Source organism: Delphinus delphis, chromosome 4, assembly GCF_949987515.2.
Source record: "Delphinus delphis chromosome 4, mDelDel1.2, whole genome shotgun sequence".
NCBI lineage: Eukaryota > Metazoa > Chordata > Mammalia > Artiodactyla > Delphinidae > Delphinus > Delphinus delphis.
Window position 1 is genome coordinate 57600528 of NC_082686.1, and position 12323 is coordinate 57612850.

The 12323-nt window shown below is 32.4% G+C and overlaps 1 protein-coding gene across 4 annotated transcripts in view; it reads left to right on the plus strand.

Annotated features, from left to right (window-relative positions):
* Window positions 1–12323, plus strand: part of NECTIN3 (nectin cell adhesion molecule 3) — a 146853-nt gene that overhangs the window by 69458 nt on the left and 65072 nt on the right. The window contains exon 6 of one of the 4 annotated variants that reach the window (XM_069540631.1): window positions 10302–10380. The exons of 2 other annotated variants lie outside the window; for them this stretch is intronic. In XM_069540631.1, the coding sequence (XP_069396732.1) occupies window positions 10302–10380 (79 nt within the window). Of the gene's footprint in view, window positions 1–4435; window positions 6255–10301; window positions 10381–12323 lie in introns of those variants that run through there. One more of the 4 variants, XM_060010613.1, reaches the window with a different exon arrangement.

A 12323-nucleotide genomic window follows, 5' to 3' on the forward strand; every position in this document is an offset into this window, starting at 1 on the left:
GCAGTACATATTACCATGTGACATACTACATATTTTATTTGTATGCTTGCCTGTTTTTACCCCCACTAGAACATATGTCCTAAGAGGGCAGGAATTTTGTGTGCTTTAATCAATACTGTATTCTCACCCTCTGCAGCAATCTTTAGCACATAGTAAGTGTTCAGTAAACTTTTGTCGCATGCATGAATACATGAGAAGAAAATAATCAGGAAAGAATAAAAAATTCAGTCTGCATTTATGTGAAATTTTTTTTTGACAGAGGTACTAATATACCGCTGATGATAAACTTTACACATTTTAAAATCAACCTCTACTAAGTCTTATAAGAGTCAAAACAAAACTTTGAGTAAATATGAAAAATCACAGTTAATTACCACTGAGTACTTCAGAAAAAGATAGCATTATATGAGATGGTTTTCTTTAAGTAATCATCAAGAATTAGACTTAATTTTCTGTCCAGTCTTTAATACAGTATACTGTACTGAGTTTAGTTAGGTCCTCTACGAGCTTCTTAGTGTATATAATGTATCCTAGATATAAATTGCTTTCCCCAACAGACTATTAAAGCCTACTAGTAGGCTTTTATCACAGTAACAGGCCATAACTTATACAGTAAATGATCAGAAAGTTAATCTTTTTCATTGTGAGTTATATGTACCCATTTTCCTCTAGGAAAACATTTTAATAAAATTTATATTTTAAAATTTCATAAATGATATTTTAAAATATTTGTAAAAGGAAGGTATGCTATGACTGGAGGCTAAAAAGTTCTACCCACAACAGAATAGAATTAGCAACTCTGAGTTATTTGAAATTTTGTTATACATTTTCCCACATTGGCATAAGTTATTGTGCAAGAGGTACAGTATTCAAGATTGCAATATTCAACTTCAGTTATTACTCATGGTGGTACAGTGGCTCTTTGTCCAGGACTAACCGACTGCTTGAAATTGTGTTTTTCTAGTTGCTTTTGGTGTGTGTGTTTTTTCCCTGATACCTCTTACATCTCTGAGACTAGAGAAGCAAATTTTCTTATATCACTTAAGTTCCTCATGCCTAAAAATCAAAGTATATTCCTATGCAAATCTTGAATTTCAAATCATATAATTTGAATGAATTTCAATCCAGACATAATGAGACGCACTTAATTTAGCAATCCTTCAACTTTAACATTTATAGGGCTTCCCTGGTGGTGCAGTGGTTGAGAGTCCGCCTGCCGATGCAGGGGATATGGGTTCATGCCCCGGTCCGGGAGGATCCCACATGCCGCGGAGCGGCTGGGCCCCTGAGCCATGGCCGCGGAGCCTGTGCGTCCGGAGCCTGTGCTCTGCAATGGGAGAGGCCACAACAGTGAGAGGCCCGTGTACCGGAAAAAAAAAAAAAAAAAAAAAAAAAACTTTAACATTTATAGATTTTGTTTATTTAAACAATTTATATAGTCTAAAAGAAAAGGGAACCAATTCATTCATTTTTTAACACAGTAATTATTAGGCTAAAATATACTTCATAGCTACAGAGTTTTTACTGGACTGTTCGTTTTTCTATTTGGCAGAACTCGTTAATTTGAAAAAGAAACTTAAGAAGTTGTGTGTGGAGAACTCAGAATCTACTAGTTTATTACATTTGTTATATATTTATTTATCACATTTAGCAAAGAATATAAAAAAATAACAACTGAATAAATAAGGAATGCTTATTTATTTATGGGAACGATTTGTAAATCATGATAAATAAGTAGCTGTTAGTGATTACAAAATTGTCCTCCTGCCTCCTTACACAAAGAATGACTCTCACTGTAATTATCTTGGAGCAGAGCAAGAATTGGAAAGCATGAATAAATGTCTCATGTGAATCATGATATGTCCATTGCTTAAGATACAAAATATAACGTTTAGCAATAGTCCCTCTTATTAATAGTGAGGCTATGCTATTTTTTTTTAATTAATTTATTTTATTTTTGGCTGCGTTGGGCCTTCATTGCTGTGCTCGGGCTTTCTCTAGTTGTGGCGAGTGGGGGCTACTCTTCGTTGCGGTGCGTGGGATTCTCACTGCAGTGGCATCTCCTGTTGCGGAGCATGGGCTCTAGGCGCGTGGGCTTCAGTAGTTGCAGCATGCAGGCTCAGTAGTGGTGGCTCACGGGCTCTAAAGCGCAGGCTCCGTAGTTGTGGCGCGCGGGCTTAGTTGCTCCCCGGCATGTGGGGTCTTCCCGGACCAGGGCTTAAACCCGTGTCCCCTGCATTGGCAGGCGGATTCTTAACCACTGCGCCACCAGGGAAGCCCTATGCTGTTTTTTTTACACTAGTTGAGGAGGGGCTGGTAGGTTTGAAAATTTCTAGAACTGCTGACAAAATAAGATTTTTAAATAGATTTTTTTTGGTTACTCTTTTTTTGTTGTTAGATTTTCTGAAAGTTGTATTTTGTTAAATCTCAGTTAAATACACAGTAGATGTCCATTTGTGTTCACATAAAGAACATTACAAGTAGAAATAAATGTCAGTGATTTTTTCTTTTTAAGAATACTTGGTTAAAATGTACAGTTATGTATCATATTTGGTGAGAGCTGATGTACATGTACTATTCTGAGAAAAATACCATTTCATCAAGAGCTATCAAAAACTTTAAAAATTTTATGTGCACAAAAATGTGTGAATTTTAAATCATTAATTAGGTGATTTGTGCTTTTGTTTAAACATGCTGATGCCCATTTATTATAATACTTTTTCCTTTGGGAATCATTGTGAAGATGACATTTAATATGTAAAACTTCCATTAGTCCTCCTCCTCAGAAAATACATGAGTTGTCTTATAAATGATTAATTTTTAGTCTGTTTCTTTAATATCCTGGTTCTGTGAGGTTGGATTATATGAGGCTTTACTACTTTTATAATAGAAATGATCCTGCAATTTCACAATTTTTTTTTAAGATTGAATTTGTACAACTAGTGAATTTGTTCTCACAAATTAAAACTCTTCTTTGATTCATTTACTTACATATAATATGATAACTAATTCACTTCAAGGTACTTGACTGGATTGCCTGTTATATTGGTTTAAACTCATAGGAAATTACTTATAATGTACTTGTTACATTTTACACTGTACTTGCTAAAGTTTTACTACATTCTATACATATGGCATTCCGTGATGAAACCTGTTTCAGTAAGTATTTTTCTTTAGCTTGTAATTTTAGAATAACTTACCCCATGTAGATTTAGTATTTTTCTAACAATCACTTTTTAAAAGCTCTGTCAGTACCACTCATTTAAAAATTAATTATAAGAGATTACCATTTGGGTCATTTATTTTTTATCAATGAAGAAATTCAAGATTTTTGAAGTCATCCTTTCTTCAAACTCTAGAATTTTGTGTAACATGACCTACAAATACCACTTAATTGATAATTAACCAATCTTTAATTTTTACTATTTATGTTTAGCTGCTTTTTAATATTAATGGCTATTTACTCTGTAATCTAATGGCAATACACAGGATCATTTGCATCTAATATTTAAGTATCCTTAGAATGTTCTCTCTAAAATATTAGCTGCTCTTTCTGAGACTCCATCCTAAAGCAATGTGACATTGAATTTTGCAGACATGGTTGAAATTTCTCAGTTTCCTTAATGTTCATATCTTACCCATGGAGTATAGACATGATGATGACATTTTTATAATACTATATAGTTTATAACATGTTTTTACTTTGTCTATTGGTCTCATTTGTTAATAGCCCATCTGGCTAACATAAATATGTGCTTTTTATTTTTTAAATCACTAAATAATGGTATATACTACATATGTCCTTTCTAAAAATTAAAGAGTTTTCTTTATTTAAGGAAAATATTTTTGAGAGAATTATTAAGTCAACAGCTTATACTATGGCCACTTAACAAGAATCTATAGTTTTTCATTCTTTTAAAGATAAGTTCAGCTCTTACAAAAATAAACTATATTAGGTAAAGATGGATTTCAAGAAAACATATTTTAATTTTTTCATTCTTTTATTATTCTGTTATTTCCTTGTGCTACTGGCTAAGAAAATGTACATTTGAATGATTCGATTTAATTTTTTAGTAATGATAATTCTTAAGCCAGCTGTATATAGGACACTTAAATAATAGTCTTAATTTAAAAGAAAAAGTATTTCTTAGAATACAGTGTCACACTTAAACTTGGAATAGAATAATTTAGGATTTATGCCATACATAATTTTTCATTCCCTTTACATAATTGGTAACTGACTAAGTGTCAGATTTATTTTTTTTTTACATGTAGAAGTATCACTACTTTCTAATCTTAAATTAAGAATGAAAAACTATTGTTACTATGAATATATTTTCATTAACTGTGCTGTCTTTTCAACTTGCTGCTGAATCAGCCTGCATTGACATTCTTTGCCTTTCTGTGTCTTGTCTATCTTTACCGTTTCCATTAGATCCTCCTACTACTACCACCCTTCAGCCCACCATTCAATGGCATCCCTCAACTGCTGACTTCGAGGATCTAGCAACAGAACCAAAAAAATTGCCCTTCCCATTGTCAACTTTGGCAACAATTAAGGATGACACAATTGGCACAATCATTGCTAGTGTAGTGGGTGGGGCTCTCTTCGTAGTACTTGTAAGTGTTTTGGCTGGAATATTCTGCTATAGGAGAAGACGGACGTTTCGTGGAGACTACTTTGCCAAGAACTACATTCCACCGTCAGATATGCAAAAAGAATCACAGATAGATGTTCTTCAACAAGATGAGCTTGATTCTTACCCAGACAGTGTAAAAAAAGAAAACAAAAATCCAGTGAACAATCTAATACGGAAAGACTATTTAGAAGAGCATGAAAAAACGCAGTGGAACAATGTAGAAAATCTCAGTAGGTTTGAAAGACCAATGGATTATTATGAAGATCTAAAAATGGGAATGAAGTTCGTCAGCGATGAACAGTATGATGAAAATGAAGATGACTTAGTTTCACATGTAGATGGTTCCGTAATTTCCAGGAGGGAGTGGTATGTTTAGCAGCCACTAAATGTGACTTAACTATGTACAATGTTTCATTCATACTAGTTGATCATTTTCAGATTGTTCATACTTTTTCTCGAGGAATAATAAGCTTTTCAACTTGATTTTCAAGCTTTTTATATTCTAATTTGACAAACAGAAATGTAAAATCTGGGTTCAGTGTATCTGAGCTGCTTTACAGTTTTTTTTTCAATGCTGTACTACTGTTTCAAGATTTAACTTTTAATGCAGAGTACTTTACTGGTCTGAGGCACACAGGTAAGAAGAAATGTCAACATTAAATGAATGACTTTTTTGGTACAAAAGTTAAAAAAAAAAAAGGAAACTACCTTGGCATTGTGTATTAAATGTTTACCTAAGACTATTATCTCAAGTAAAATGTTTGTTAAACATATACCTCTCAAAATTTATCACCACTAAATGATACTACATCAAAATTGACTATAAAACTAATTCAAGAAATGTTTATATATATTTTTAGTATACAAAAAAATTCAGCCTGATGAAACACCTTTTCTTTTCAGACATTATTTTCTATGTTTCTATACAAATGGAATCTTTACCTCTGCATTTTAATGAGCCTTGCCATAATTACTGTAGAGTGGCTTTTCAAAGGTATTTTGTTGCACTAAAAACTGTGGTAGTACACTCAGTGAACATGATGTGTGGAAGAGCATAATTAGCTGATCAATATTTTTGTCCAGAATACATACAAGAGTAATAAAAACATGCCTTTTAAACATGATAATTACTACAATCTTTTCATCTCTGGAGGGCAGTGCTTATATTGTCATGTGAACATAGGTTTTGGTACATGAAGTGGTAGTTTTGTTTTAATGATTTATGTCCTAAATATAATAATAATAATGAAAAGATGGTACATAGTTTAATAGAGTACAGAGAGAGCATTTCAGTATATGGAAAACCATGGGTAAAACAAGCATTGGAGTACCATTTTTAGAAATGAGACAAACATTTCAGCCAAGAATCTGTGCAGAGAATTTTGTAGACCATCTTGTTTTAGTCATTTATTATTGATGTTGTTCAAATGGATAAATATATAGGAAAAAAATAGAATAAACTTGGAAATTTGAGATTTAACAAGAAAAAATCTGAATTATAGAACCAATCACTAGCACTTGCTGATCGATATTGACAAACCATCCCCCTTTTCCTCCTAAATGTATGTATGTGTTTCAAGATTTTTGTTTTTCCAATTAAAACTGGAAACGTCATGAGGTCTTTTTGTTTTGTTTTTTGTTTTTTACATAATTAAGTATATCCTTTCCAAAATCATGTATCTTTTGAAAAAGAAATCTTACCTAAATCTTCAAATGTGGATCTTCTTTGTTAGGTAATTAAATTGCTTCTACAGTGGAGTCCTATACAATTATAATGATGACAACTATTTTGAAGACCAAAGAATATGTTTTATGTGTTGATGATTCATTTGAAAAAAGGACTGTGTAGAATTGCCTTAGGAGTTTTTCCAGGGAGTTGAAATAGAAGTTAGCAGGAGAATCATAAATTAAATAACTTATTTTGTTAATAAAACGGCAAAGTAGGTACTTTTTTTTCACCTTCCCAACTGCTCCCTTCCCAATCCTCATCAAATCTAAAAAAGTGTTTTTATAAGGCAAAGTTCTAACATGTTCATAGAATTTTGCAAGTAGTGAAGGCTTTATTCTCAGTGATTATAACCTAGTTTCCTTTATTTTAACATAGCAGTATTTTGTGGAAGTTTGAAATCTATTTTATTTCTCTCCCTCAAACACTTAGTATAACAGTAAAGTGTTGGTTAAGGATACAGTTAAGTTCATTGATGTCTTGTTAAAAATATTTGGTTTAAATATGGCTAACCACTGACCAATATTAAGACTCTTTGGTCCCAGTCATTGGAAGAAAAACTTTCTTGATAATACCTTATGATCAAAGTGACTTTATTTTTTGTTATTTAAATGTTAGCAATGATATGGCCATAAGAAAGATGAGTCTAAAACTTTTTTCCATGGAAGATATAAATTTGTGGCTTTTTTGAGCAAAATATCCTCTTTAGTGGTTTGAAGTGTCATATGAATCTGAGAAGAGTAATCCCATTTAGAATATTGTACAAATCACGACTTGACTCTAATCCGAAGGAAATTAGCAATGTATTCCAAGAACTGTGTTTTAAAATATAAATATCTACTTAGTGATCATGAACTTTCTTTTAAATAGTGACCATTGTGTGGTTAGGGTTTTTTGTTTAGTTTTTGTTGGTTTGTTTTTTTGGGGTTTTTTTTTGGCAGTAGGGAGTGACATGGAACACTGCAAGTGAGTATTTGATATATTCTGCATCCTTTCTAAATCATTTGGCAAGCTACTAAAAGACTTCAGAATTTTAAGAATATGATATGATACTAGTGCTTAAGACTTTCTGAAGCATTGCACTATTGTTTATTAGAGCTTTATGTATGTTTACTGTACATAGAGACTTGTTTGTAAACATAGTCATATTAATAAACAATTTTTTAAATTACTTTTTGAGTATCAGTAATGTGCACAGCTAATTGATGTATTGAACTCCTACTCTCTTCTTGGAAAAGGTGGAAGAATAGTTTTACTTTATTTTGGCCATGTTTATTGCCTTTATATTTGAACTGGTTTTTCATTTTTGTGTTCACTTTAGAGTTTTCTTTCGCAGTAGTTAAAGTACTTCAGTGATACAGTGGAGATGAATTCAACTCTTTGTTTTTCCCTTTTTTGCATTTTTATTAAAATATGTTGAAACTTTAATAGGCTAGGGGTTGACTTTAAAAGTGGTATCTGAGAAGTACTTTATAGTTGAAAGATATAGTATTTTACCATGTGCCTGAAAGGTTTCTGTTTGATAAGTCTAACATTAAAGAAACCATTAGGGTTTTTCAGTAGTAGGTATTGCTTCTGATAGCCATATATAGGAAAGTTATAATGGTAAGCCTGGCTGAATGTTCGCATAAGGGGCTATAGGAAGTACAATGTATAAGTGCAAAAATTGAGAGAAATGTAGTAATATTAGATGCAAAAACATCTGACTTTAGTTTGATTTTGCTTTTGGTAAATACTGCTGAAACAAAGTATGAACAAGAAGTTGTTAATGTGTGGAAGTAATCAATGTAAAGTGTAAGAAAGGAAGAAATAGTACCCATATTGATTTTTTAATTCTAACAGGGGAATGATTTACAGATTGGATTGTTTTTCCTATTTACTTGTTAATGTATCATCCATAAAAAGCTCTTTTCTCAAATTTTTGTTATATTGGGATATATTTAGTTTTAATGTGTACCAGGGATTTTTTTTTTTAACCAAGTTACTTATCAGGTGGTAGCCCCAATAGCCGTTCAATAAATCTTTAAATAAAAGTTTTTTAAAAAAATTCTTAAGAGGCATATTTCTGTAACAAGCCTATGGCTCTGTATTACCTTCTTTGTCCGCATTTTGATTTTTGCTGGAGAGAGAGAGAGAGAGTGTGTGTGTGTAACCTAGTTTCCTTTAATTAATGATGTTTTGTGGAATTAGAAACCTATTTTATTTCTCTTTCCAAACAAGACTATATCAGGTTAAGGATACAGTTAAATAAAGTTTGAGGAAGCATCTAAGTTGGCATGTTAACCATTATAAAATTTACTTTTAATTAATCATATAATTCCTATCTCATATATACATATCATCAGTAACATTCTCCACAGTCATGAATTATCTTCTAGCTCTAGTCCTAGAAGTTAAAATAAATTTTAAATGTTTGCTGTGACTTTGACTAAGTCAAATTTTTATATATTAGCTTTCAGTTTGGAATTAACACATTTCATAAAATATTTTTTAAGTTGGCATTTAGTGTTTTTAACTTGTTGCTTGTGAGCTGCTTTGAGTAGGAATGACATTGTTTCTTATTGTTTGTAGTTACCTTCTCCCTGTTCCTCATTTCTGACATTTGAAATTATGATACAGGGACTTCCCTGGTGGTCTGTTGGTTAAGTCTCCATGCTTCCACTGCAGGGGGTGCAGGTTCCACCCCTGATCGGGGAACTAAGATCCCACACGCTGCGCGGCTCGGCCAAAAAAATAAAATAAAATAAAAATAAAATAAACAAACAGTATTATAAAACCTAAAATATTTTAAGATAAAATAAATTAAAATTTGATACATTTTTTCCCCCTAAACTTCAAACTATTTTAGAGAAAGCAGCAGTTTTTTTCAAATAATGTACAATTTGACTGGATTAAGTTTGGTTTCATTCTTGTTATACCAGTAAAAATTCATGCATGAAAGAATCTTTGGAATACTGTACAGAGTATACCAACTTTTTGGTGTTTTTTTTTAAAATTGTTTCTGTTTATGCATTTCTGTTTTCTTCTATTCCAGTAAGCTACACTTTTTTTTTAAAGTACATGTCTACTTTGAGATGAGTAGTGATAGGTTTCCATCAAGAGCTTGAAACCAAACATTGCTTACAAAAGCTTTTGCTATATATACCTACCCTTAGGGGTCATTTCTTTTCTCGAGCCTTGATAATAGTTATTTTATCATGTTCATTTCAATTTTGAAGGGTAAAATATGATTCAATTTTGTGATGTTTTATTTCACTTGCCTTTTAGTTAATAGCTGCTGTTTGTTCTGGCTGGGCACTATGGATGAAGCCTAGTGAAAGTGAGTTTAGCAGAATAACTTTAAAGTATAAATCTCAAAACTTGAGAATAATTCAAGGCCTTATTTCCTTTCATGCATAATACTTCTACATAGATGTGATACCTGATTTCACAGTCTCAGTTATGAGAAATATCTCAGGGAAAACCAAGTCTTGAAGGGACAGTTTGATCTAAAAGCTAGAGGAAACAAGACCTAGAGGCTTTGACCTTCCTGTTTAAAAAACAGATTATTATTAAAAAATATGCAATAGTAAGACAGAATAATGAAATGAATATTCATGTACCTGCTTCAGTTATTGTCAGTTCATGGTCAGTCTTGTTTTATTTAAATTTCTGTCTATATAATCCCTCCTGCCATTAGTTCACCTGTAAATATATCAGTATGTAGCTCTAAAAGTTAAGGAACATTTAGAGAAAGTAACCACAGATTCATTACTACACCAGAAATGAATAATTCCTTAATATCAAGTATCCAGTGAGTGTTCAAATTTCTAATCATATATTTTTGCAGTTTTAGCTAGTAACCAAATGTGATCCATACATTGGTTGGTTGAGATGTCTTTTAATCTGTGTGTTCTCTGTGTGCTGTTCCCCACTCCCGCACTTTTCCCATGCAGTTTTTTTGGTGAAGAAACAGCTTCATCTGTCCTGCAGTTTTCCAGTTTGGATTGTGCCAGTTGCACCTCTGTATTTTCTGTAAGTTGACAGATCTAGAGCCTTGATAAGATTAAGGTTTAATTTGGGGGGCAAGGTTACTTCAGTGGTGGTATGTTCCTCTATCAGAAGGCGTGTAGTCTTTACCTTGTTTTCTTTCAATATTAGCAGCCATTTGATGCTCAAAGCCTAGATCTACTAACAGGGAACCTACATAATTTCTAGATCTATTAACTCTTTTTTTACCACACCATGTGCTTTAATGTCTTAATAATTATGTTCATGCTGCTCCCTTTACCTGAAATACCCTTTCCTCCCTTTGCCATATTGGGAAACCAGTCCATATTCAAGGTCCAGCTCAAATTATAGTTTTATGAAACTTTTCCCTGTAGAATTAATACTTGCTGTTCATAATTCTTTTTTATCAACTTATATCTCCTCTATTGTAACCTCACATTTTATTCTAGTTATTATCTATCTTCTTTAGATCAGTGCTCTTCAATACTCTTGACTGTGCCTATCAATTAAAGATTAGTATGTACTCATAGTCCTAATATGTATGTTTATAAATTATATATGTGCTACCATAGAATTTTGCTATATGCATTTTAAAATATTCACAAAAAACAAATTTTTAATCTGCTGAAATAACATTTTAAAATACTAATTATTTTCACTAAAACAGTAATATTTGGGTAAACAATATAATTGTGCTTCATTTTAAAAGTTAACTTTTTTTCTTGCTAAAACATTTTTGAGAAAACCATATAATTGTGCTTCATTTTTTTTTTAATCTTGGTTTTATACTTTTTGATTCAGTGTTTCAAAGTTTTAAGTCCATGTTGAGTATATTTTAACACTTGTTTTTAGGTATGAAAGCTAAGCCACCTCTCAAAAACAAGTAGATTCAAATGAAAGAAGTTCATTGTTGGGAACCTTAACAGTTTTCATCCCAGCTACTTTTTTTTAGAGCTACCATGTTCAAGGTGTTTGATTTTTCAGTATCATGCTAATCACCACTCACATTAGCTATTTCAGCACAGTATGGGTTTAGTGTGAGGTTTGTTGTTAATAAGAGTGAATATAAATTTGTTTTATTTGGTTTCTAAATGTATTTGATTGGGGGGGTTCATTTGTCACATCTGATTGGGTTGCCATGGTTTTATTTCATAATGTAACTGGTAAAGTTTATGTATTAGGAAGAAGTTATTTGCATTGCCATTTTTGTGGGGTTTTGTTGTTATTTGTGCGTACATTATTGGTGTTATCTTACATTCTGTCAGTTCTTTGCAGGAATGGCATTTACTTGGATTAAATGCCTACTAGTATATAACACGGATTAACACTGATACCCTCACTTGGTTTATGAGTCAGATGTTCACCTGTCAGAGCACGCATGTCATGCCTCCTTTACATTTTTGACTTCTAGTTAAATCTAGATAAGTTTTTAGTTCATTCAGCTGAGCTCCCATACATCACAATAATGTCTGTCACAGGATGCTATGTTGAGAGGGACAACCAAGTAAAGATGTAACTGTTTACTTACTTTCATTCTGGAACTGTCCCACTCCACACTTCCTATAGGAAATTTTGGGTGCCCTGTGTGGCAGGGTGCCATCTGACACATGGACCAACTAGGGCTACCAGTGCCAATCCATACTAGTACAATAGTAATTTTTATTAAATGCCCTCTCCCTCTCTTTTTTTAGAAAAGTGATGATTTCTTCCTATACTTCATTGGAAAATAAATATTTTTATGGATTCTCTGACCCTACCTTGAGGCTTTTGCTCTATTGTGAGGACAGGAACTGTGTAAAATTTATCCTTGGCATTCCTAGCACAAGGCTTGGCACATGTTTGGTTACTATTGGTAATTTGTTGGATGAGAAGCTGAGGAGACTGTCCTGACCCAAATAGAGGACTTCTATTAAAAAATAGTGAGATAAATATTTGGATGGATATAAAGGCTTAGATGTTGTATTGAA